Here is a 25,680-nt window from a genome sequence, read left to right on the forward strand (position 1 = left end):
CCTGGCTCAAGCGATCCTCCTGCCTCAGCCTCCCAAAGTGCCGGGATTACAGGTGAGAAGCAACATGCCCAGTCTCATATAGGTCTTTTGTTGGATATTTGCACTCATTTCTCTTAGGCAGAGACCTAAGTGGAATTGCTAGATCATGGGATAGGGTTATGTTTAGCTTTAGTAGATGTTGCAAAATCGTTTTCTGAAAATGGTTCACAAACATTTTCGTTTGAATTGTATTCATTCTGGTATGTGTGTACTTGTATCTCACTATGGTTTTAATTTCATTTCCCTGGTGACTAATTATGTTGGGCAATTTTCATATGTTTATTAAATATTTGGATATCATATTTTGCAAAATGCCAGTTCAAACCTTTTGGTCAGTTTCAAGTTGGGTTGTTATTCTTTTTCTTACTGGCTTGTAGAAGCTCTGTATATATTCTGGATAGAAGTCCTTTGTCAGATATATGTATTGCAAATAGCTTTTCTCAGTCTGCGGTTTGCTTTTTTACCTCTTAAATGCAATCTTCTGAAGAACAGTTTTTCATTTCAATGTGGTCCAATACATCAATTTTTGTTACGGTTAGTGCTTTTTTGTGACTTGTTTAGGAAACCTTTGTCTACTCTCAATGTCAGGAAAATATTATCTAGATTTTCTTCTAAATTTAGATACACCATAAATTTTAAATTAATATTGTGAATGATGTAAAGTATGAAATCAAGGATTTTTTTTTTCTTTCCCTAAATGGATATCCAATTAATCCAGCCCAATTTGTTGAAAAGAACAATATTCTCCCAACTGAGGGCAGCGCTTCCTTTGTCATAAATCAGGTGATGCGTATGGACAGATGTGTTGCTGGAGGCTGTTCTATTTCATTCGCCGGTCTTTGCACCAATGCCACACTGTCTTGATTACTGTAGCTTTACATTAAGTCTTGGTATCTGGTAGATTAAGTCCTCCAACTTTGCTCTTCTCCATTATTATCTTGGCTGTTGTAGTCTTCTGCATTTTCATATAAATTTTAGAATCAGCTTGTCAATTTTCATTTTTAAAAGTCCCTGCTGGGATATTGATTGGGATTGCATTGAATCTACATATGTCAGTTTACGGGAAAGTAACATCTTTACAATGCTCTATCTTCTAATTCATAAACATAGTAATTCTCTCCTTTTATTTAGGTCTTCCTAAATATCAGCAATGTTTTGCTCTTTTCAACATTTTATTTCAAATGCTTTTTATTACATTTATTTCTAAGACACTGTGTTTTTTGATGCTGCTCTAAATGTTAACATTTTAATTTCCAATTGTGTATTTTATATGTAATTCATAAGTATATATAATATATGCATATTGACATTGTATCAGAGACTTTGGAGATTCTTAAGAATTTTCTATATACACATATGTCTGTGTATTTATGTATACTGTGAAAAATGACAGTCTAATTCTTTCTTTCCAGTTTCTACATACGTTTCTGCCTTACTATACTAGGATGATGGTAAGAGAAGCGGAAGTTATTTTTATTATTAAATATGATGTTACCTGTAGGCTTTTTTTGGTAAAGAACTTTTATTCAATTAAGAAATTTCCATCATATTTCTAGTTTGTTGAAAGCTTTTATTTTGATCGTGAGCAAGTGTTAAATTTTACCAAATGTCTTTTCTGTATTTATTGAGATGACCATTCGATTTTCTCCTTTATTCTATCAATGTGTTGAATTACACTGATTGGCTTTCAAATGTTCAAGCAACTTTTGAGTTACTGGACTAAATCCACATGTATTATGCATTTTCTATATTGCTGAGTTTGATTGGCCAATAATTATTTGGAATCTTAACAATTGTGCTCATGAGAGCTAAAGGCTGGCAGTTTTCTTTTCTTCTTATGTCATTGTAAGGATCAGATATCAGGGTTAGGCTGGCCGAATTTTTTAAAAAATGAATTTGGAAATTCTCCCTCTGGCTCTATTGCTGACATTTGGTCTAAGATTCATTTCATTACTTCCTTGAGTGTTTGGAAGATTCCCCTGTGAAGCCATCCAGGCTAAGTGCTTCCTTTGTGGGGAGGTTTTTAATTACAAATTCAACTTGTTTAACAGATATAAAATGATTCAGATATCCTACTCTTTTCTCTTATCCATTTTAGGAAACTGAGATTTTTAAGTGATTTGTTCATGAATTCACAAACATGGTCACGTTCAGATTTATTGACATAAAGTTACTCATAATATCCTCTATTACTCTTTTAATGTCTGTAGGATCTGTAGTAAACTACCTTTTTTATTTCTGATATTTGTACTTGACATTTTCTCTTTTTATTTTCTTTCTTAGTTTGTTAAGCATTTATACAAGTTATTGATCTCATCAAAGAAACAAGTGTTGGCTATTGTATGTCAGCTATGGGTTTCACTGATTTCCGCTATTAGCTGCATAATTTCTTTCCCTTTTTCTTTGGGTTTAATGTGCTATTCTTTTTCTGGTTTCCTAAGATGAAAACTTCAATGACTGATTTTTCAATCGTTTTTTCATTTCTAATATAAGCAGAGCTTATACATTTCTTCTCAGCATTGCCTAACTACATAGTTTACTTCCTTTATTGTTAATTTCAAAATATTCTCTAATCACCATCATGATTTATTCTTTGATCCAGAGGTCATTTAGAAGTATTTTCGTGTGATTTCCAATTATTTGGCAGTAGGGGAGGGAGGGCAGATTTTCCAGTTACCTTTCCCTTACTGATTCTAGGTTGATTCCTCTATGGTCAGATAACACACTCAATATTATTTTAATCACTCAAAATTGTTGAGGCTGGCTTTACAGCCCAACCTCTATTTTGGAAAATGTTTCATGTGCATTTGAAGATAATGTGTATTCTGTACATTATTGGGTATAGTGTTTGGTATATGTCATTTAGATCAAGTTGGGTAACAGTGTTGTTCAAATCTTCTATATTTTTACTGAATTTCTACCTGTTGTTCTTTAGTTACTGAGAAAGTTGGGTTAAGATTAGCATCTGTGGTGGTGAATTTGTCTATTCCTTTTTGAAGTTCTGTTATTAGATGGATACGATTTAAGATTATTGTGTCTTCCTGTTGAATCATGTAATACAATAAAATGCTTCTCACTGTCTCTATTGATGCTTCTTGCATTAGAGTCCATTTCGTCTGATGTTAATATGACTGTACTGCTTTCTTTTGGTTAGAGCTGGTGTGATACAACTTTTTCAATTCTTTCATTTTCAATTATTTCTTTTCTTAAATTTGAAGTTGGCTTTCCTTTTTTTCAACATAGAAACATTTTGTTTCTTTTATCCAGTCTGACAATTTGTCTTTTATTTGAAGTGTTCAGCCCATGTACAATTAATATACTTGCTGATGTAATTGGGTTTAATTGTATCTTGTTATTTGTTTCTTATTTGTTCCATTTATTCTTTGTGACTTTCTTTCTTTTCCTTCCTTCCTTCCTTCCTTCCTTCCTTCCTTCCTTCCTTCCTTCCTTCCTTCCTTCCTTCCTTCCTTCCTTCCTTCCTTCCTTCTTTCCTTCCTTTCTTTTTTTGAGATGGGGTCTTATTCTGTTGCTCAGGCTGGAGTGCAGTGGCATGATCATGGCACACTGTAGCCTTGACCTGGGCTCAGGCAATCCTCCTACCTCAGCCTCTCAAGTAGCTGGGACTACAGGCATGTGCCACCATACTCGGCTACTTTTTGTATTTTTTGTAGAAATGGCTTTTTTCCATGTTGCCCAGGCTGGTCTTGAACTCCTGGGCCCAAGCAATCCAGCTGCCTCAGCCTCCCAAACTGCTAGGATTACAGGTGTGAGCTACCGCACCCAACATGTTTGTGACTTTATATCTCATTTTTTGTCTTCTTTTGAATCAATCAAGTAGTTTTAATTCATTTTTCTCTATTAGCTTCGTAGTTTTAACTCTTATTTTTACAGTAGTTACCTTAAAGATGTCACTATACATCCTTGAACTACTACAGTCTACCTTAAGTTAGTACTTTTATCACTTCCCAAACAATTGAAGATCCAATGCTATAATTCTATGGTTTAACTCCATTCACTCCACTTATCCTTTATTCTAGTGTAACGTCTGTTTGTTTCTATATATATTATAATGGTAGCAAAAAGTTAGTGTTACTTTCTTTTAAACAGTCAAAATGATTCTCTCTTTTTTTTTTTTTTTGAGATGAAGTCTCACTCTGTCACCCAGACTGGAATGCAGTGGCACGACCTCAGCCAACTGCAACCTCCACCTCTCGGGTTCAAGCAATTCTCCTGCCTCTGCCTCCTGAGTAGCTGGGATTGCAGGTGCCCACCACCGTGCCCAGCTAATTTTTGTATTTTTAGTAGAGACAGGGTTTCACCATGTTGGCCAGACTGGTCTTGAACTCCTGACACCAGGTGATCCACTCACCTGGGCCTCCCAAAGTGCTGGGATTACAGGCGTGAGCCACCATGCCTGGCCTCAAAATAAATATACATCCCATATTTATTCTTTCTGGTGCTCTTTATTTTTTCCTTTAGTTCTCATTCAACATGTAAAAAGTTTCCTTTAGTATTTCTTGTAGTGATGATCAACCAGAGGTGAATTTCTCAGCTTCCGTTTGTTTAAAAATGTCTATTTTACCTACATTTGTGAAGGATACTTTTGCTAGGCATACAATTCCAGTTTGATTTTTGTTTTTTAATCCCAGCATTTTAAAGATGCACTGTCTATTGTCTGTTGGCATCCATAGTTTCTACTCAAAAGTAGTTGTCAGTCTTATTATTGCTACTTTGAAGGTTATGCATTTTTCCCTAGGGCTGCTTTTATGGTTTCTTCTTTGTCTTTGTTTTTCAGCAGCTTCAGATGTGCTAGATATTTCTTTATCTTTAAAGTGGGCTACAAGGTTGCCCATAACCAGGCTCCTATTACCTTTATAATCTTTTTTTTTTTTTTTTCAGACGGAGTCTTGCTGTGTCACCCAGGCTGGAGTGCAGTGGTGTCATCTTGGCTCACTGCAACCTCTGCCTCCCGGATTCAAGTGATTCTTCCTCAGCCTCCTGAGTAGCTGGGATTACAAGCCTGTGCCACCATGCCTGGATAATTTTGTATTTTTAGTAAAGACGAGATTTCACGTTGGTCAGGCTGGTCTCAAACTCCTGACCTTGTGATTCGCCCGCCTCGGCCTCCCAAAGTGCTAGGATTACAGGGGTGAGCCACTGCACCCAGCCACCTTTATGATCTTTTGTCTCCCACTCTTCCCTTGCTAACTGTGTTCCAACCACCCTGGTTCTTCCATTCCTTGAACACACACTGGTCATACTCCACCTCAGGACCTTTGCATTGGACATTTCTTCTGCCTAGGATAATCTTCTCCCAAATATTTGCATGACTAACTCACATTCCTCCTTGAAGTCTTTCCTCAAAAGTCACCTTCTCAATGAGGTATTCCATGACTATACTATATAAACAACAACCTGTTCCCCATCGCCAACACTGACTGATATTATTTCCATAGCACTTTTCAGCTTTTAACATGCTATGTAAGTTATTTATATGCTTATTTTTATTATCTTCTTTTCCCACCTCACTACAGGGTAAGTTCCACAAGGGCAGGAATTTTTATCTGTTTTGTTCACTAATGTATGCATCTCAAGTGCCTAGAAATCTGCCTGACACCTGGGGGAGGCTTAATAAAAGCTTGCTCATGACTGTTCAATTAAAGGGTAGCAGATGTTTGCACTCACTGTTAGAGAAAAGAACCTGGACTTTGCTCCTGCATTTGTGATTCAAAGGACATCAAATCATGTACACATTCTGACCCAGGATGGGAAGCCTGGTGCACAAGTCCCCACTGACCAGCTTGAAACATATCCCCTGTTTCTGCACTTTTATCAGAATCCCTTCAAGGCTGGGCGTGGTGGCTCATGCTTGTAATCCCAGCACTTTGGGAGGCTGAGGTGGGTGGATCACCTGAGGTCAAGAGTTTGAGACCAGCCTGGCCAACATGGTGAAACCCTATCTTTACTAAAAATACAAAAGTTAGCTGGGCGTGGTGGTGAGCACCTGTAATCTGAGCTACTTGGGAGGCTGAGGCAGGAGAATCACTTGAACCCAAAGGTGAAGGTTGCAGTGAGCCAGGATTACAACATTGCATTCAAGCCTGGGTGATGAGAGATAAACTGCATCTCCAAAAAAAAAAAATCCCTTCAGCGTGGCTCATCTCAGTCCAGCCTGAAGAGGGACAACAATCTGACTAAACCAATGCACACTAAGATGCTAGTGACTGATAGTCTTTAACACTTTCAAGGACTTTTAAAGGAGCACCTTGTTCATTTACCGGGTTTACTCCTGACAAAAGCAACTTGCCATAGCAAGCAGCATCAGGATGTACAGCTCATAGTTCTGGGTTTAAACTCTCAGTTCTGCCATTTGTTGCTTTCTCCTTAGGTAACCTCCCCTGCCTTTCACTGTTTTGTTCAGTTTTTTTTTTCCTCTGAAAAACAGGGATAGTAATTTTTGTCTTATCCACCTCAAGGACTCAAAAATATAATAGATTAAGGAACTTCAAAGTTGAAAGGGAACTTAGAGATCATCTAGGAATTTTTATTTTTGTTTTTAGGTAATTCTTTACAACTTTCACTTTCGATAACACTGTCTCATTGAAATCTCAGAACAACCACGTCAAATAGGAGAGAAGTCATTAATCCCTTTTTACAGGAAGGAAACAAGTTAAGAGAGGCCAAGATTCTGTGGTAAGTTAGTGTCAGAGCTGGGAGCAGTGGTTCTTTGTTCTACAGAACTTTCCCTGTGTTCCCTGCTAGAGGGTCCTAAACCAAAAGGTCAACTGACTCTTTCTTATACATCTCCATTGCCTGGGGAACTCACTGCCATCCAAGACAGCCCATTCTCCAGTAGGGTGGCTTTGATAGCTGGCTGTCATTTGTGGTGGTATAGAATGTGTTACATTGAGAAAAAGTGATTTTTAGGGCTTTCACCCTAATGTGTGTTTGGGGGCCAGAGAGTTTGCAGAAATATTCAGAGAACATACAAAGACAGCCAGGATGACAATAATAATAACAATGCCAATCTGATGGTGTCACATCCCTGTTTGTAATCCTTTAATGGCTTCCTGGTTCCCTGAAGAGTGAGTCCAGACTCCTTGATGTGCCCGCCATAAGCTAGGTCCAGCCTCAAACTACCTCTCCATGCCACACTCATCTCCCCCACCCCACCCTGGCCATCCTGACTTCTGTTTGCTTTGCCTGGAAAACCTTCACCTCCTCCCCACCCCCACTGCTCCTACAGGCCTCTGTACTCCCCCTAAAGGCCCTACACACTGCTGGGTTGTACTTATCCATCTCTCCAGACACACTGTGAGCTGGGAAGGGTCAGAGGCTGCATGGGGCTCCTCTGCCCTGGTGCCCAGCATGGAGACTGGCACAGAATAAGTGATTGCCCCATCCCTGCACACTCACAGACATCTCTGCTGTTCTCATAAGCCAGACCAGGAGAGGGTTAAACAATCATGCTGGCCTAGGATTAACTTTGGCATTAGAGAGGCAGGTGCCCCAGTGTTTTACCAGGTGCTTGGAAACCTGTTCTCAGGTCAGCTCAGAGACTCAATCCAGCCAGGTCATCCCTAGAGCTGACTGAGACCTGTGCGGTTCCTTGGGCCCTGAGCTGCGCTGCTGGGGGTGGGCGTGGGTGTGTGGAAAGAGTGGGTAGAGCCTGGTCCTGTGCAGGCTAGCTCTGTGGCCTTGGTTGAGTTCTTCCTACCTGCTTCGGTTTCCCCATCTGGGCACAAAGGAGGCGGGTCCGAGTGGTCCCACGGGTCCCTCTTGTGAGGACTAGCCAAGAGCAAGGGATCCTCAGACTCCAGAACCCCCTAGCTAGGGGTCCCCTCGCTTGGGAGAGACTTTCTCCACCGCAGGGGTGAGGAAGGGTAAATCTTTAACGAGCCAGCCCTGGGCAGGCTGGAGCCTTTCCGGATGGATGGCTGCCTGGGATGGGGGATGGGGTGGGAATGCAAGAAGTGTGTAGACAGTCCCAGTGTTGTGAAGAAGGGAGGGTATTGGGGGGAGTAAATAAAGGAGACGCGGGCGGAGCTAACTGCGTGTGCAGAGCAGGACATGGAGGAACGCGGGTCACCGGACGGGTAAGCAGATCTTCAGAGAGGTTCGAGGAGTCCTGAGCAGCCGCTGGGTGCAGGTATGGTAACTCGCATTGCTGCCCACAGGGATCTCGCGCGAAGCCTGGAGCAAGGGCCAGAGGGGCCGGAAACGCCCATCCAGGTGGTGCTCAGGTGGGTATAAGTTGGCTAGGAGGCACCTGGGCGAGGCAGGGATCGATGAAGATATCAGGATGTACCATCTGCCCTTCTGTCGGACCCCAGGGTACGTCCCATGAGCGCGGCCGAGCTACGTCGAGGGCAGCAGAGCGTGCTGCACTGCTCAGGGACCCGGACTCTGCAGGTGAGGAACCCGTCTCTCTGTCTCCCCAACAAATCCCGGGGACGCCAGGTCCCTTCCCCCAGGCAACTTTGCCCTAGGCCCTACCCTCCCCCGGAGTGTTCCTCTCCCAGGTGCCCCACCCTCCCCAGAGTGCCCCTCCCTTCCAGGATGCCCAGCCCTCCGCCATGGTGCGCCGCGCCAACCCCTCCGAGTGCCCCGCCCCTTCTGAGGGCCCGCGCACCCAAGGTGCCCGCCCTCACCCAGAATGCCCCGCCCCTCCAGGGTGTCCCACCCTCCCCAGAATGCCCCGCCCCTACTGAGTGTCCCCCTTACCCCCAGTGCAGGGTGCTCGCCCACTGAGTGCCTCATCGAGGGTCCTACCCTCCTCCAGGGTGCCCCGCCCCTCCAGGGTGCCCCGCCCCTCCAGAGTGCCCCGCCCTCCAGGGTGCCCCGCCCTCCTCCAGAGATCTCCGCTCCTCCGCCCTACCCGCGCCAGGTGAGCCCTCCAGGCGGGGGTCCCGAAGTGGCGTTCCGTTTCGGTGCGGTGCTAGACGCGGCATGCACGCAGGAGGACGTGTTCCGGGCGTGCGGTGTGCGGCGCCTGGGGGAGCTGGCGCTGCGCGGGTGAGTGAAGCTTCGCCTCCGCTCCGCGCGGGGCCTGGCGGGGCCCCGACGCACCCCCAACCCCCACCCGGGGTAGCCGCCCGAGTCCAGCTACACCCTTGCCGCCCGCAGCTTCTCCTGCACTGTCTTCACCTTTGGCCAGACGGGCTCCGGGAAGACCTACACCCTGACTGGACCCACTCCCCAGGTGGGCGAGCGCCGGCGGAGCCCTCACGGGGCGGGGCTGAGTGGGCTGGAAACCCTGGGGAGTCGCAGGCGACGCAGACTCCCAGAGGAAAGGGACTGGGACGATGCAGCCTGACCCATTTGTTTGCAGACGAGGACGCTGAGGACCAAAGAGAAGGGACTTGCCCAATTTGGAGCATTTGGGCTTCAGCTTTGGCCCCTTCCTAGCTCTCAGTTTTCTCATCTGTAAAATGGAAGTGACAGTACCGACTATGAGTTAAATGAGCCATTGCTTGGGAACTTGGCACGTTTCCCGGCGCACGGTATCATACATGCGCTACAGAGGGTAGTCATTACTGTGGAGATGACGATGGCTCAGTTGGTTTTGCCCCCAGGGGGAGGGGGTGCCCGTACCCCCTAGCCTGGCTGGCATCATGCAGAGGACCTTCGCCTGGCTGTTAGACCGCGTGCAGCACCTGGGTGCCCCTGTCACCCTTCGCGCCTCTTATCTGGAGATCTACAATGAGCAGGTAAGGGAATGCGAGGAATAGAAAGACAGCCCATGAGGAAACGGAGCGCTTCTTTCCAGGGAGCCTGGATCAAAGGGCAGAAGGGGCGGTGGGGGACTCTGTTGTCAGTAAGATCTGGGGGTGGGTGGACTCGGAAAGATCCCCTTTCCTCACCCTCCTCCCTCCCCTCCCAGGTTCGGGACTTGCTGAGCCTGGGGTCTCCCCGGCCCCTCCCTGTTCGATGGAACAAGACTCAGGGCTTCTACGTGGAGCAGCTGCGGGTGGTGGAATTTAGGAGTCTGGAGGCCCTGATGGAACTTTTGCAAATGGGTGTGTGCTGACCGCGGGGAGTTTTGCGGGGAGGGGTGCCCATTCCTCAATTGTTCACTGAGTGTGGACTTGGGACCCAGACTGCAGCTGCAGCTTCAGAAATGACTCCTGGGAGAGGTGGGGAAGGACCAGTAAACTACAATTCAAAGACATGGCCCAGGGTACCCCCTGCACCCACTGCCAAGAAGGCCTGCAAATTCTGCCTTCCAAACTCCTTTCACGCTCTCTCTTTAGCCCAGGGCCTCGGCCTCAGCCAGAACTCATTCTTGCTCCCTGGTGGTCTCTGCACCTCAAGGCTCTCCCCTGCCAATCCATTCTACTCTATGCTGCAGACCCCATCTCTCTTTGCCTCCAGACCCTCCACCCTTCCAGGGCCCCGAGGATCAAGGTCATACCTCTTAGCTTAGCCTAAAGGCCGTTCCCTTTTAGCCTCATTCTTTTTTTAAAATCAAGTATTTATTGGACACCACTCCTTTGGCAGGGACTGGAGATGCTAACTGTAGATTCTGGCCCCAGCACTGTGTCACACCTCTCAGCTGAAATTGCTGCCTCAATTTCTCCCCTTCTTTCTCCCCCTTCCTTCACGAAGCAGTGGGAAAGATGTTTATAAAATGCAAATCTGACTGTCATTCTTCTGCTCAGTTTTCTCTATCCTCCATTCACCCATCTCTGCTACAGCAGGACCCAGCATCCCATCGTTCCCTGAACAACACCCACTTTGTTGCCTCCCTGCCTTTGCATGAGGCTTGCTCCTCCACCAGGATTCCTTTGCTCCTTTTTCTTCATTGGTGATGACCTGTTCTTCCTACCAGGTCCAGCTCCTGATGTTTTTCCCTTCCAGGTCTCAGCCGTCGAAGGAGCTCAGCACACACCCTGAACCAGGCCTCCAGCCGAAGCCATGCCCTGCTCACCCTTTACATCAGCCATCAAACTGTGAGTGCCCCAGCCTGGGAAGGTGCTTGCCTAGGGCCACCAGCAAAAGTCTGTTTGGACATACAAACCAACTTGGGTGTGCATGGGGGGTACTAGTGGAAACCCTTGGCCCCATAACCTTGTGGCTTTGGTGGGGACAGTCCCTCCCAAGTCGCCATGAAGCTCTGACCCCTCAGGCCCAGCAGATGCCTCCTGTGGACCCCAGGGCACCCTGTGTTGGTGGGAAGCTGTGCTTTGTGGACCTGGCAGGCAGCGAGAAGGTTGCAGCCACGGGATCCCGTGGGGAGCTGATGCTTGAGGCCAACAGCATAAACCGAAGCCTGCTGGCCCTGGGTGAGACCTGGGGACCAGCAGTGTGATTTCCTGTCTCTCCTCTGCACCTGGCTCACAGCTGTCCACAATAGGGGATACCAGAGGAGTTGTAGTGCATAGAAGAGGGTTAAAGAGCTGCGATCCAGGAACCAGAGGCCTCATTCTGGCTCCAGCTCTGCTGTTGACTTCTCCCTTCGTAAAACACTGCTTATGAATCTATAAACTCTAACGGTGTATGAAGTTACATGCTAATTTGGGAAATAGAACCACTCAACTGCAGAAGATGAGCCCTCAGAGACATTTGGCATATCCCTTGTGCAGCTGGGAAGACTGAGGCCCAGTAAAGGGAAGGGACTTGACCTTTCTCCCCATCCCCACCCCAGGATAGCGAACCTGGAGATCCTCAGGGACTGGGCCCTCAGGATTCCTCTGTGGCATGCATGCGAGATGCCCACGAAACTCCTTTGTGTTCAATCCATTTGTTAGAAGTTTCCTGCTGAGTGCCTGAGTACCAGGCCCTTTGCTGGGCACTGAGGGTCAGGGTATACAGAGCCTTCTCTGCCCTCGAAGAGTCCCAGTCTGGCGGTGGGGACCAATCTGACTGAGTCATGAGATCATGTGGAAAGATGGGTTTTTAGGGCAACGCAGGCCTGGGTGGAGAGCCCAGCTCTGCAGCCTCCCAGCCTGATGGCCCTGGGCAAGCAATGTAACCTTCCCGACTCTTGATGTCTCTCCCCAGGTCACTGCATCTCCCTGCTGCTGGACCCACAGCGGAAGCAGAGCCACATCCCTTTCCGGGACAGCAAGCTCACCAAGTTGCTGGCAGACTCACTGGGAGGGCGTGGGGTCACCCTCATGGTACTTAAGCGGGGCCTGGCAGGGAGGGTTGGGTCTTGAGGAAGGGGCCCCCCAGAGAGGAGCACTCAGTGAGAGTGCACTCCCCAGGTGGCCTGCGTGTCCCCCTCAGCCCAGTGCCTTCCTGAGACTCTCAGCACCCTGCGATATGCAAGCCGAGCTCAGCGGGTCACCACCCGGCCGCAGGCCCCCAAGGTGAGTATAGGCAGGCACAGGCTGAGGGACAGGCGTGGAGATGCTGGGGGATCAGGCAGGAGTTGGAGCCTGAGTCCCTTGATTGAGGTCTCGGGCTGGGTCAAAGCTGAGATTAGGATTGGAATCCTGGAAATGGTGTCGTGGCTGTGTAGGGTGAGGTCAGGGTCCCAGCCAGGGTCATGCCAGGTTTAGGGCAGGTCTAGGGTTGGAGTTTGAGTTGGAATCTGATTCAGGGTCTAGCTCAGTTGGTATCATGGTTAAGTGGGAATTGATCTGGGGTCTAATAAGGGGTCTTGTCTGGAATCATCTGGCCCAAGGTTTGGACAGAACTGAGTTTGGGATTGGACTCAGAGCTGAGTCCAGCTCAGAGTGGGGCCCTCCAGGACAGTGCAGTTAGGACAAGGTAACCCCTCCAGGCAGATGCAGCCTTGTGCCAAGATGCCAGGCTGACGAGTGAAGCGTGGGCTGGATTTTAGGCCCCAGTTACTTCCCACACCTGGAAGTCCTTGTGCAGTGCACAACTTATACAACCATAAAGGTGGCCCTGGGCCTCTTTCCCTACAGTCTCCTGTGGCAAAGCAGCCCCAGCGTTTGGAGACAGAGATGCTGCAGCTCCAGGAGGAGAACCGTCGCCTGCAATTCCAGCTGGACCAAATGGACTGCAAGGGTATGAGCTCCCTGGAGGCAGAGTAGGATGGGGATAGGGTCTGGGGCTGCTGTGGATCCACCAACTCCTGCTTCCCTGCAGCGTCAGGGCTCAGTGGGGCCCGGGTGGCCTGGGCCCAGCGGAACCTGTACGGGATGCTACAGGAGTTCATGCTGGAGAATGAGAGGCTCAGGTAGGGTCCAGCCCACAGCCAGAGGGATGCTGCCCCCCACCCATCACTGTTAAGCTGCTTCTGCCAAGCTGCCCCCTCTCCCTGTCCCTGGCTCCCCTATGTCCCACCTGCTTCCTGAGCTGGTGCTATGCTGCAATGAAGAGGAGCTGACTGATGCCCCCTCAAGCCCCATTTCCTACCCCTTTCTGGCTTGTGCTCTACCCTAGGAAAGAAAAGAGCCAGCTGCAGAATAGCCAAGACCTGGCCCGGAATGAGCAGCGCATCCTGGCCCAGCAGGTCCATGCACTAGAGAGGTAAGCAGAGCCACCAACTTGGAGCCAGGCCTCCGGACAGAGGGCAGCTGGAAAAAAGGATGAAATGCTTGAGGCTTAATGAAATGCTTGAGGCTGGCCTCTGGATTCAGACCAACTAGGTTCAGTTTCCAGCTCTGCCACCGACTAGCTGTGTCACCTGGGGCAAGTCATTTAACTTCTCACTGCCTGGGTTTCCTCTTCTGTAAAATGGGGGTCATCATCATGCTTACTTTATAGGCTTGTTTTAAAGATCAGAGAGAATGAGTTAACATGTAAAACCTTGAGAACAGGGCCTGGTACCTGGCACGGGATCCAGGAGTATTAGCTGGGAAGGGGATTTGAAAGCCAGCTTGGTGGTAGGGTTGGAGGCTGCAGGCATAGACCCTACTGTTCTTTTTAGGCGCCTCCTTTCTGCCAGCTACCGTCACCAGCAGGGCCCTGGCCTGACCCCACCGTGTCCCTGTTTGATGGCCCCAGCTCCCCCTTGCCACGTGAGTCTCACTGCCCAGCCTGGAGGGGTGACAAGTAGGGACATCATGGAGCCTCTGACGCAGCCTTTTGCAGGCACTGCCACCCGTCTACTCCTGCCCCTGCTGCCACATCTGCCCACTGTGTCGAGTGCCCCTGGCCCACTGGGCCTGCCTGCCAAGGGAGCGCCACCTGCCCCAGGTAGGAAAGGCCAAGGTGGGAGTGAGGGAAGGCTGGGAGAACCGGAGCCCTTGATCTAGGAGTCATCAGTCCAGAGCCCCAGGGATTCCAGGGCTCCATGCTAGATCATGGGGAGTGAATGGCTGGCTTAGGGCTCCCTCTGCCTGGGTTTAAAATAGCTGTTTACCCTCCCTCCTCTCCACCCTGCCCTCTTTTAGGAATTCATCCTGTCATTCACTTATTCAATCACTCACATATTTACTCAGTTATGGATTTACTGAATTGTACATTCACTCACTCCTTCAGTAACTCCCCAAGCTCCTTGCTTTCTACCAACCTCTCTTCTGGGCTCTGAGGATTCGGAAATAGACCAGACATGGTTCCTGCTCTCAGGAGGCTTCTAGTCTCAGGAGAGGTTGGGAGAAGAACCACCTGCTGCACACAGAAGAAGGCGACCAGGACCCCAGCCCTTTATGCCATCCTGACATTCTTGGTACCTTGTGGGATAGGCATAGCGGGGTTTCATGGCTAGCACCAGGTAAGTGGGACACAGAGAGGCAGGACTGAGGTCACCCAGAGTGGGCTCTGGTCTTTCCTGCAGGTGTTGGACCCTGAGGCCTCAGGTGGCAGGCCCCCATCTGCCCGACCCCCACCCTGGGCACCCCCATGCAGCCCTGGCTCTGCCAAGTGCCCAAGAGAGAGGTGGGTCCCTCCCTGGGACACTGAGGTCGGAGGGGGGTGGTCTGGGGAACTCAAAGGCTCACCTCCCATCTCCCAACTCACCCTGGCCCAGGAGTCACAGTGACTGGACTCAGACTCGAGTCCTGGCAGAGATGTTGATGGAGGAGGAGGTGGTACCTTCTGCACCCCCCATGCCCGTGAGGCCCCCAAAGACATCACCAGGTCTGAGAGGTGAAGAAGGGAGAGAGGGAGGGGCCCCTAATGTTCTCTGTGATCTTGGGGTAGAACCCCACCCTCTCCAGGCCTCATCTCTGAAATGGGGTGGGTATTGAGAAGTGGCTTCTAAGATCTTTCTACTTCCAAACTTGGAATTCTCTTTTTAGGAGCACCTGCATGCCCAGATGTATGCTGGAGCCCGTGGTGTATGGGGGTGGGGTGGGGGGAAGGGTGGAGGGCACCTACCCCCTGAGGCTTCTCTAGAGGATGTTGGGACCCAGATGGACCTGGGCGAGGAGGGGCCCAGGAGAGGGCAGGCCTTGAGTCTCACTGCTCCTTAGGTGGGGCCGGGGTTCCAAACCTGGCCCAGAGACTGGAGGCCCTCAGAGACCAGATTGGCAGCTCCCTGCGACGTGGCCGCAGCCAGCCACCCTGCAGTGAGGGTGCACGGAGCCCAGGCCAAGTCCTCTCTCCCCGTTGAAGGCCAAATGGGAACCCAGGAGACTGCTGTGTGACCTCAGACTGGGCTCTGTGCTCTTGGGCCTCAGTCTCCCCATCTGCCAAATGGAGACAGCAGCTACTCCACCTGAAGCTGGGCTGGGGCGGGGCCTGGGGGTGCTATTTAGGGGAGCAAGGGGATTCAGGAGAAACCAGGCAGCAGGGGATGAAGTACATGAATAAAGAGAGGCATCAGCTCCAAGTCTGGTCGGTTCTGTCCTCTGAGATTGTCAGTCACTTCCCCGTGGGGAGTTAGAGAGAGGAAGGGCTAGGACTCTTGGCACAAATGTGTGTCCCCTTCCAGTCTGGAATATCCCAAGCTCCCATCTCGTTTCATGTATTTTTTTTTGAGACGGAGTCTAGCTTTGTTGCCAGGCTGGAGTGCAGTGACACGATCTCAGCTCACTGCAACCTCCGCCTCCCAGGTTCAAGCGATTCTGCTGCCTCAGCCTCTCGAGTAGCTGGGATTACAGACACGTGCCACCACGCCCAGCTAATTTTTGTATTTTTTTGTTGTTGTTGTTGTTAGAGACAGGGTTTCACTATGTTACCCAGGATGGTCTCGATCTCCTGACCTCGTGATCTGCCTGCCTCGGCCTCCTAAAGTGCTGGCATTACAGGTGTGAGCCACCGCGCCCGGCCTCCTTTCATGTATTATACAAGTTTTGATTAAGCAACTGCTACATGCCATTGGGTAGGCGGGGGGCAATTGAATGGCAAGCATCTCCATGAAGGAGGCGTGAGGGAAACTGATTTGGCCTGGCGCACAGGGAGATGGGTGGTCAAGGGGCTCACTCTGTGTCACCGTGGGTCCTGGTGCTGGTGGGGATCAGGAGGCCTGGCTTCTTGTGCCATAGATCTGCGCTGGGACTCTGGGCAAGCCCTGTTCCCTCTCTGGACACTCTGATTTTCAGTCAATTAAGTGGGGGACACAGCTTCCTTTCCATTGAGTTCTAGTGAGGGTCAAGGCTGTGAGCAATATCTGATTCATGGCATTAATGCCCTGTAAAATGCTGTATTCGTTTGTTCTCAGCCCTGCTGTAAAGAACTACCTGAGGCTGGGTCATTGATGAAGAAACGCGATTTGACTCACAGCTCTGCAGGCTGTACAGGAAGCATGACTGGGAGGCCTCAGGAAACTTATCATGGCAGAAGGGCGAAGGGGAAGCAAGCACATCTTACCATGGTGGAGCAGGAGAGAGAGAGAATGAAGGGAGAAGTGCTACACACTTTCAAACAACCAGATCTCGTGAGGACTCACTGTCATAACAGCAAGGGGGAAATCTGCCCCCATGATCCAATCACCTCCCACCAGGTCCCTCCCCCAATATTAGAGATTGTAATTCAACATGAGATTTGGGTGGGGGCACAGAGCCAAACCATATACCACTGTATATGGTCGGTGGTTACGGAGAAGTCCAGGTATGACATGAGGAATTGTGGGGAAGAGAGAGAGGGCCCATTATAGAAAGAGCTATGAGGCTAACCTAACTCTCCCGCTTACCATTAGGGAAACAGACCCACATGGTTCCTTCATTTGTTCATTCATTCATTCAACAAACAACACTGATGGCTGGGTGCCTGTAATCCCAACACTTTGGGAGGCCAAGGTAGGAGGATTGCTTGAGCCCAGGGGTTTGGGACCAGGCTGGGCAACATAGTAAGACCCTATCTCTACAAAAAATAAAAAATCAGCTGGGCATGGCGGCACACACCTATAGTCCCAGCTACTCAGGGGGCTGAGGCAGGAGATCACTTGAAAACAAGTGGCTGAGACTGCAATGAGCCATGATCATACCACTGCACTCCAGCCTTGAAAAACAACAAAGCAGGCTGGGCGTGGTGGCTCAAGCCTGTAATCCCAGCACTTTGGGAGTCCGAGGCGGGCGGATCATGAGGTCACGAGATTGAGACCATGCTGGCTAACATGGTGAAACCCCGTCTCTACTAAAAAATACAAAAAAACTAGCCGGGCGAGGTAGCGGGCGCCTGTAGTCCCAGCTACTCGGGAGGCTGAGGCAGGAGAATGGCGTGAACCCGGGAGGCGGAGCTTACAGTGAGCTGAGATCTGGCCACTGCACTCCAGCCTGGGTGACAAAGTGAGACTCCATCTCAAAAAAAAAAAAAGAAAAACAACAAAGCAAAACACCGCTGGCGTCAACTGCAAATCAAGCCATAAGGTGACAAGACAAACAAGGACCAAGGTGGCTTTTCCAGGGAGCTCACAGTGTGCTGGGGGACAGACAGACATTTACCACCTCACATGGGCTGGGGGAAGCCCAAGGGACTGTGGAGGCACAAAGGAAAGTCACTTGATCAGTGACCATTGAGAGGGTCAGGGAAGGTTTCCCAAGGAGGCCATGACTAAGGCTTGGAGGGTAGACAGCATTTGGTTCAAGGGAAGGTGGAGGGGCTGTGGACGCAAAGGTTACAGACCTCTGAGGTTCCAAAGGTGGTCAGGGCCAGGAAGGGCAGGCCTTCCAGGCTACAACCAGAGTCTGGGCTTGTGCCAAGGGCAGAAGGGAGCCATGGAAGGGTCTTGAGGCATCACCAGCCTAAATTTGTATTTAGGTCACGCTGGCCACCTGTGGGAGGTAGCCTGACTGGAGACGGGGTACTATAAAGAGACCAACACAGAGGAGATGAGACACCTCAGCCAGTAGTAGCTAAGCTGGACCTCGGGCTGGGCATCCCCTCAGACCCATGACCTGGACTTAGGCAAGGTCCGGGCAGGACAGCCTTAGCCACAGGCTTGGGGAGCCCTTGGGAGGCAGCAGGCTGAGACCAGAGGTCCAGCCAGGGAGCAGCTGGGGTTGCTGGAGGGAGGTCACAGCCACCACCTGGAACAGAACTCAGACTGGCCACTTGTGCTCCTCAGACTGGCCACTGTGCTCCTCAGACGTGGCCTGAGGAAATCAGGATCGCTTTACCCCAGTGCAGGACCAAGCAAAGAAAGACTCAGTGCTCTCCCACCCATTATTCTGGAAACTAGCTTTGGGAATGTACCCCCTTTTTCCTTGCGGAGTGGGGACCCAGAGATAAGAGCAAGCTGTCTCAAGGATACTTGAGTGTGCTGTGTGACTTGGGGCAGGCTGCTGGGCCTCTCTGGGTCTCCCCCACTGCAGGCCCTTGGCTCCTGAGTCTATGCAGGGCTGGTGCCTGAAGCTGGGACTGGTGGAGTCCATTTGGGTTGGAGCCCCCGTGGCCAGGAATTGGTAGACAACACTTGTGACTGGGCATTAGAGGTTTTCTACAGTGGTGGCTTCCTGGAAGGCCAGAATCTGTGGAGGCAGAGCCCAGGGACAGAAGGTGACAGCCAGATACCACAGGCAGCCGGACCAGGCAGAGCAGGCTGTGGTTCAGCCCACAGATGGAACCACCCAAGCTCAAACCCAAGAGTGATCCTGGGCTAGTGACTCAACTGCTCTGAGCCCAAGTCACTTATCCCCAGAAGGAACACAATAACAGTACTTCTTTACAAAACTGTCTTGCAAATGAAATTCCCTGACATGTGGAAAGAGTGGAGCATGTAGCTTTGCCAGTTGCAGACAGTTTCGCCAAAAGCAACCTTTAGTCAACATGGCAATTTGATGGAATTGATGATCAGGTTAAAAAAAATTCATTCAATATATATTGACAGAACTGTTTAGAACAGAGCCTGGCATGTGGTTAGTGCTAAATACATGCTAGTTGTCTTTGCTGTCATTATTACTCATGGATGCTTTCAGTGCAAACATTCTATAAGAACCTGCTTTCTGTGGGCTAGCACTGAATAAAGCATAGGACTTTTACCCTCATGGAACATAGACAACAAACAAAGAGGGCAAAATACGTGGCATGTCAGATGGTGATAAATGCTATGGAGTAAAATAGAGCAGGAGAGTGGAGCTCTGTCGGGGCAGGGGTGCAGTCCTGAGCAGGGAGTTCCATTGGAGGTGATGTTTGTACAGAGACCTGAACAGGGAGGTTGAGCCTGATGAGTGCCCTAAAGCCTTTATTTTCTAATATTGGTAATTTCCATGCCACGTTAGCTTGGGTGGCTCTGCAGGTTTGTGCCTGGGCTCCTCCCCACTCCCCAGAACCCTTATCTCACTGCATTGTGGGCCTGCTTGCTGGGAGGTCCTCAGCCCCCGGCAGGGGAGGCCCTGGCACCAAGCGTGAGAGTGTGAGAGCTTTCCTTAATCGCCTTGGGAGGATGGAGGGGGACCACCCAGGGGGACCCTGGCCTCACTGGTTCATTCATGTTTGGACGATTCCTGCTGGAGCCAGCCACGATTTTCCAGTTTCCTGGTTCCAGTTCACACTCCAGCTCAGCAAAACTCCACATCCTTTTCCAGAAAGAGACATAGGACTCAAGGAGACTGGCCTTCACTACCCTTGTCTCATAAGTCATGCATCCATCTCTCAGTCAGTGACATAGTTTGGCTGTGTCCCCACCCAAATCTCATCTTGAATCGTAGCTCCCATAATTTCTATGTATTGTGGGAGGGACCCGGTGGGAGGAAATTGAATCATGGGGCTAGGTTTTCCCGTGTTGTTCTTGTGATAGTGAATAAGTCTCACAAGATCTGATGGTTTTATAAAGGGCAGGTTCCCTGCACATGCTCTCTTGCCTGTCACCACATAAGATGGGACTTTGCTCCTCATTCACCTTCTGCCATGATTGTGAGACCTCCCCAGTCATGTGGAACTGTGAGTCCATTAAACCTCTTTTTCTTTATAAATCACTCAGTCTTGGGTATGTCTTTATTAGCAGCATGAGAACAGACGAATACAGTCAGCATCCTCCCTCTAGAACTGCCATAGTTCTAGGATCCCTAAACCCTGGGGGAATTTCACAGGATCCCAGTAATGTATCAAGACCCTTCCAATTCACTTGGTGCTTATCGAGAACTTGTGGACTCAGAAGAACACTTCTTGAGCCCTGCAAGCTACAGGCCTTCTGCAGATTGCTAGAAGTAGGGGGCAGTTCTCTGGACCCCGAAACATGGTAGAGTTCTCAAGAACTGTCAAAAGAAGGTCTCCACTACTTCGGAACATTAGAATTGGGGGAAGCTCTTGGAAATCCTGAGACACTACAGAAATTTTCCAGGATTCCAAACCTCTAGAGATCTTTTTGAAATGTTAAAACACTGTAGACAAGTTGGGAGGGATTCTCTGGAATCTTTGGGTGGGCGGGGATGTAGTGGGGAAGGGACATTCACCAGAGTTCTTTTTTTTTTTTTTTTTTTTTTTTTTGAGACGGAGTCTCGCTCTGTCGCCCAGGCTGGAGTGCAGTGGCCGGATCTCAGCTCACTGCAAGCTCCGCCTCCCGGGTTCACGCCATTTTCCTGCCTCAGCCTCCCAAGTAGCTGGGACTACAGGCGCCCGCCACCTCGCCTGGCTAGTTTTTGTATTTCTTAGTAGAGACGGGGTTTCACCGTGTTAGCCAGGATGGTCTCGATCTCCTGACCTCGTGATCCGCCCGTCTGGGCCTCCCAAAGTGCTGGGATTACAGGCTTGAGCCACCGCGCCCGGCCTATTCACCAGAGTTCTGAAGGCCATCCATGGGTTTCTAGAATGCTGGCTGCCCAGATCCTTGGTTGAATTTTCCAGATCCTTGGGGATCCCAACTCTTAGCCCCTTTTCATTGCACAATGAGGAGCATGGCAGAAAGCGTTGCAGTTGGATGGCACAAGCTTCTGGAAGAGCACTCCTGTGGACACTTATACTTAAAAGGCTATGAGGTCTTGTCTAGGGGGCCAACTCCCAGACAGACCCCAAACCTGGGAGTCATTGTGAGAGTTTGTGAAGACCCTCCTGCCAAGAACATCTTGCTGCTTCAGCCACACCAGCTTTCTCTCAGCATCCCAAATGGGCCTGCCTTCCCTCCCTCAAGGTCTTTCTTCTCTTTGCCTAATGACACATTTGCTCCAAATTCATATTCATTTCCAGCCCCTTCATGATAGGATTCAGCCCCTTCACGGCATATTCTTGTCCTCTTCAATGTCCTTTTTCCATTTCTATCTTCTTGTTTAGCTTCCAGCGGCTCATCTTCCTGTATTTTAGGCAAACAAGCATGGCAGCGCAGGTTGGGCAAGTAGGGGCAGTCTTGTTTTGAACCACAGACTGGAAGCTACTGGAACTCGTATATGGGTTAGTGCTGGGGTTGGAGACCAGGACTGGAATCTGGAGACCTGGGTTCAAAGCCTGCCTTGGCACAGACCTCCTGTGTATGTCAGACAAGTCCCTGGCTATCACTGGCATCTGCATGGGCTGGCAAAGACCTTTGAGAGGACTTTTTTGAAAGTTGGGCAGACGTGTCTTTCTCAAGAAACTTCATCCAGTGTGTGGCTCCCCTGCTTATCACATGTTTACTAAGCCCCCACTTGAAGGCCAGGCCGCCTCTGCTGGATACAAGTGACACCAACCTGACCCTGCGCCAATGACCTCTTCTCAAGAAGCTTCCAACCAAGTGGAGAAAAGGACAAGCAAAGCGACAATCAGGAGGCAAAGGGATAAATAATAGCAATTAGCAAATTTATCTGGTGCCAGGCACTGCTCCCAGCACTTGCCGTGTGTTAACTCGCTCATTTCTCACAACTCTGAGAAGTAGGTACTGTCAGTATTCTCATGTTGCAGTGAGGAAACCAAGGCAGGAAGGGGCTCAGAACTTGCCCAAGGTCACGCAGCCAGTAGGTGGCAGAAACAGGATTTGAACCTGGCTGGCCTTAACCACCAAGCCAGGTGCCACCCAGTGGGACCACAGAGGAAGTACAGGTAGAGGATCAGCTTCTATCCAACTTAGGAACCCCTGAGGACAGTTGGGGTGCTTTCCTGGAGACATTGTTCTCCACCGAAGCCCGGCACAATCCAGCAAGGCCAGACCATGCAGAGGCACTTTGATAAAGCAGAGGAAGGGATTTTCTAAACCTCCTCGCTGGTGGTGGATCCTTATCACCCCAACACCAAAGGGATTCTTTAAAAACCACCCAATGCCTGAGCTGTAATCTAGACAATTAGAAGTGCAGCCCTGCAGCCCAGCCTTTGTCCACGGGACAGGGGCCCTGGGTGGACGCAGGACATCTCCGTGGTCTCCAGGCTACAGAACTTTGGGCAAACCCTCTCCCTTTCTCACCCTCTATCTGCCCAACATACCAGCTGTGGGAGGCTGGACAAAAGAGTGAATCTCTTTGAACCCCAGTTTCCTCCTCTGTAAAGTGGGGATAAAATTGGTTTACCCTATGAGGAGTTAATATATGTTCACAGTGGATGATGTGAGAACTAGAAGTGAATTTGTATAAACTGTTTAGAACAGAGCCTGGCACATGGTTAGTGCTAAATAAATGCTAGTTGTTATTGCTGTTATTACCAATGGATGCTTTCAGCGCAAGCATTCTATCATTTCTGTATTTGCGGGGGAGGAATTGTGTCAATTTCTGGACTCCCATTATTACAGACTCATGAACTTGTTGACATCCAGCTGGGCTGGCTCCTTCCTCCAGGGAGACCCTCCTAACACAGATTCTTCCAGGGAAAGAAGTGGAAAGAAGGACTTTGTCGCCCAAGGGCAAGAGCCAGGGAAGAGTTCCCACTGCCCTTCCAAGGCAACTGATTCAGAGAAATCCATTTGTCTTCACTGAAGAAAGGCCGGTGGGAATTTCCAGAGAGCTAAGCTTGCCTTGTGGTTTCAGGAAAGAACAATTTTAGTCCTTTCAGAGATGCTGGGTTGCATCAACTCGGGCAGCCAGGAGTTGGGGCAGGTCCCTGGAGGTCCTGCTTCAATGGACAATAAAATTGGCCTGCAACAAGCAGGAATATGCCTGTGTCCCCTTCCTGGACCCAGACAAGGCCTTTGGAAGTTTATTCTTTAGTAACCATTTCCTCAGGGGTGCAAAAGGAGCTAGATCCTGGGCCACAAGCTCTGTCCCCAGGGCGCTCTGATCTCAAAGACAATCTGAGCTCCACATATAATAAGGGCAGGAGTGCTTCTCCAGGCTAAGCCACCCACTCCTGCAATCAGGAACCTGGATTGACAACATCTAAGGACACCCCTGACCCAGGGCCAGTGTTTATTATTGACTAAGCTCTCTCCAAGGGGCAAAGACATAACATGCTTCTAATCATTTAATTCTCATACACCCCTATAAGCTCTTATTAACCCCATTTAACAGAAGAGAAAGAAAAGTGAAGTCACTTAGCTAAGATCAAACAGGTAGGAAAGGGTCACAGTCATGACTGGAACTCAGGTCTGTCTGGATATAAAGTTCAGCTGCTTAATCACCACAGCATGCTGGACAACGCCTTGGGAGTATTCCAGGCCATAACACACAGACAAACTCAAATTTGATGACTCAAGGACAAGCCACCACAGAACAAGGGGTCTTTGCTTTATAAATTTTGCCATTGAGTAGCCCAGTCATTCCTTCCTTTGCTCATTCACTGAACATAAGGTTAAGGGATTTTGGATGTGGTGAGTCCAATTTCCCAGTATCCCTCAGCTGTCTGCTTGGGTGGTCCTTCTTGGGACCTGACCTAAATCTCCCCCATGGTTCTGAGTAAGTCAATTAGCACTGTTGGCTGAGCACCTATTATGCACCCAGCACAGTGCTGGGCCCCAAGGAGGGAGAGAGGATCTGGACTTGGTATTGCAGACACTGAGATGACCCTTGGCTGGGGAAGGGAGAAATAAGCCTGACTTTGGCTATGAGGAGTCCAATGAAGGGAGACTCATCAATTCCAAGTGTCTAAAGAACAGGGCCTAAGTTCTAGCCAGGAGACAAGAGATAGGGTCAGCAGAGTGCCTTAAGTGTAACAGAAACAGATCTTGGTTTGAATTTAATGTCTGGGTGACCTTCAACACATGATCACCTGATCTCTTAGCTTCAGTTTTCCTATCTACAAAATAGGGCTACCAGCAGAATAAGATTTTTTTTTTTCTTCAACTTTTATTTGAAGTTCTGAGGTATATGTGCAGATCTGCAGGTTTGCCACGTAGGTCAACAGGTACCATGGTTGTTTGCTGCACAGATATACCCATCATCTAGGTATTAAGCCCAGCATCCATTAGCTATTCTTCCTGATGCTCTCCCTCCCCACCACCCCACAAAAAGATTCTTTTTTTCCCTTTTTCTTTTATTTTGAGATGGAGTTTCACTCTTGTTGCCCAGGCTGGAGTGCAATGGAGTGATCTCAGCTCACTGCAACCTTTGCCTCCTGGGTTCAAATGATTCTTCTGCCTCAGGCCCCCAAGTAGCTGGGATTACAGGCGTGTACCACCACACCCAGCTAATTTTGTATTTTTAGTAGAGGTAGGAGTTTCACCCTGTTGGCCAGGCTGGTTTCCAAGTCCTGACCTCAGGTGATCCGCCCGCCTCGGCCTCCCAAAATGTTGGGATTACAGGCCTGAGCCACTCCACCCGGCCTCCAAAAATATTCTTAATAGAGGATTTAGAATGACATGCTCTTGCAGTGCTCTGCATGGACTTGGCAGGCAGTAAAAACTTAGTAAAATTATTGTAGCCTTTGTGGTCTACAGCAACTGCACCCAATTCTAGTTCCACAGCAAAACTATTTTTTTGAAGGGCCCCAACCAAGCATCAAGCTCTCTAGCAGGGTAGGGATGGGCAAGGTAGAGGCCAAATGTTTTATACTCAGCAGGGGATTTTAAGTAGGCTTGGGGCAAGGAAGCCTGGGCGCGAGCTCTCGTTGTACCTCTTTGAGCCTTTGCTCCTGGCCTGTCTCCATCTGTACAGAATAATCTCTGAGCAAACCCTGGTAGGTCTTTCTGGAAGTTCTCTGCTGCCCCCTGGTGGACAAGGGAAGTTCACACCTTAGTGCAGTTCCAGCTATGTGTGGAGCCCTTAGCTGGAGCGCACGCGGTACCAAGGGCCTATGATGACAGGAGTCCTACAAATCTACACACTTGGGGTGCATTTTCACAAGTGACCCTCATTCAGTTATTATTTCAACTCTGAAGCCATGAAGGGAAAGGACTGCCCTATTGTCCCCCAGCAAGCCACAAGGACTAGGACTCAAGTCTCTGGGTGGACTTGCTCTTTGGGACGGAGGTGTAGGGATGAGTAGCGATGCCTAGAAATCACAGGGCAGTGAGAACACCCGTCCACGCCACTGGTCATGGAGTTATGGGTGGTGTGCACCTCCTGCCACGCC

The 25,680-nt window shown here is 49.4% G+C and overlaps 1 protein-coding gene across 2 annotated transcripts; it reads left to right on the forward strand.

Moving 5' to 3' along the window:
* Positions 1 to 8,099: 8,099 nt before the first annotated feature.
* On the forward strand, positions 8,100 to 15,730 carry KIF12 (kinesin family member 12). 2 transcript variants are annotated; one of them, XM_025360067.1, is made up of 19 exons: positions 8,100 to 8,135; positions 8,217 to 8,282; positions 8,373 to 8,451; positions 8,927 to 9,054; positions 9,166 to 9,241; positions 9,615 to 9,749; positions 9,923 to 10,058; positions 10,900 to 10,991; positions 11,168 to 11,324; positions 12,043 to 12,161; positions 12,249 to 12,353; positions 12,918 to 13,020; positions 13,102 to 13,192; positions 13,399 to 13,485; positions 13,886 to 13,976; positions 14,050 to 14,154; positions 14,735 to 14,835; positions 14,927 to 15,045; positions 15,372 to 15,730. In XM_025360067.1, the coding sequence occupies exons 1-19, from the start codon at positions 8,110 to 8,112 to the stop codon at positions 15,509 to 15,511; spliced, it is 1,956 nt and encodes a 651-aa protein (XP_025215852.1). In that variant the 5' UTR covers positions 8,100 to 8,109; the 3' UTR covers positions 15,512 to 15,730. The 2 variants fall into 2 exon arrangements, with proteins under 2 accessions (XP_025215852.1, XP_025215853.1); XM_025360068.1 differs by lacking the exons at positions 8,100 to 8,135; positions 8,217 to 8,282; positions 8,927 to 9,054 and having other exon boundaries at positions 8,330 to 8,451.
* Positions 15,731 to 25,680: the final 9,950 nt, after the last annotated feature.

The sequence above is a fragment of the Theropithecus gelada genome, chromosome 15, assembly GCF_003255815.1.
Source record: "Theropithecus gelada isolate Dixy chromosome 15, Tgel_1.0, whole genome shotgun sequence".
NCBI classification, from domain to species: domain Eukaryota; kingdom Metazoa; phylum Chordata; class Mammalia; order Primates; family Cercopithecidae; genus Theropithecus; species Theropithecus gelada.

Coding starts and splice junctions, on each gene's coding strand:
- KIF12 (XM_025360067.1), top strand. CDS start 8,110: ATGGAGGAACGCGGGTCACCGGACGG. Junction 8,136..8,216: donor GAACGCGGGTCACCGGACGG/GTAAGCAGATCT, acceptor TGCTGCCCACAG/GGATCTCGCGCGAAGCCTGG. Junction 12,354..12,917: donor CCCGGCCGCAGGCCCCCAAG/GTGAGTATAGGC, acceptor CTTTCCCTACAG/TCTCCTGTGGCAAAGCAGCC.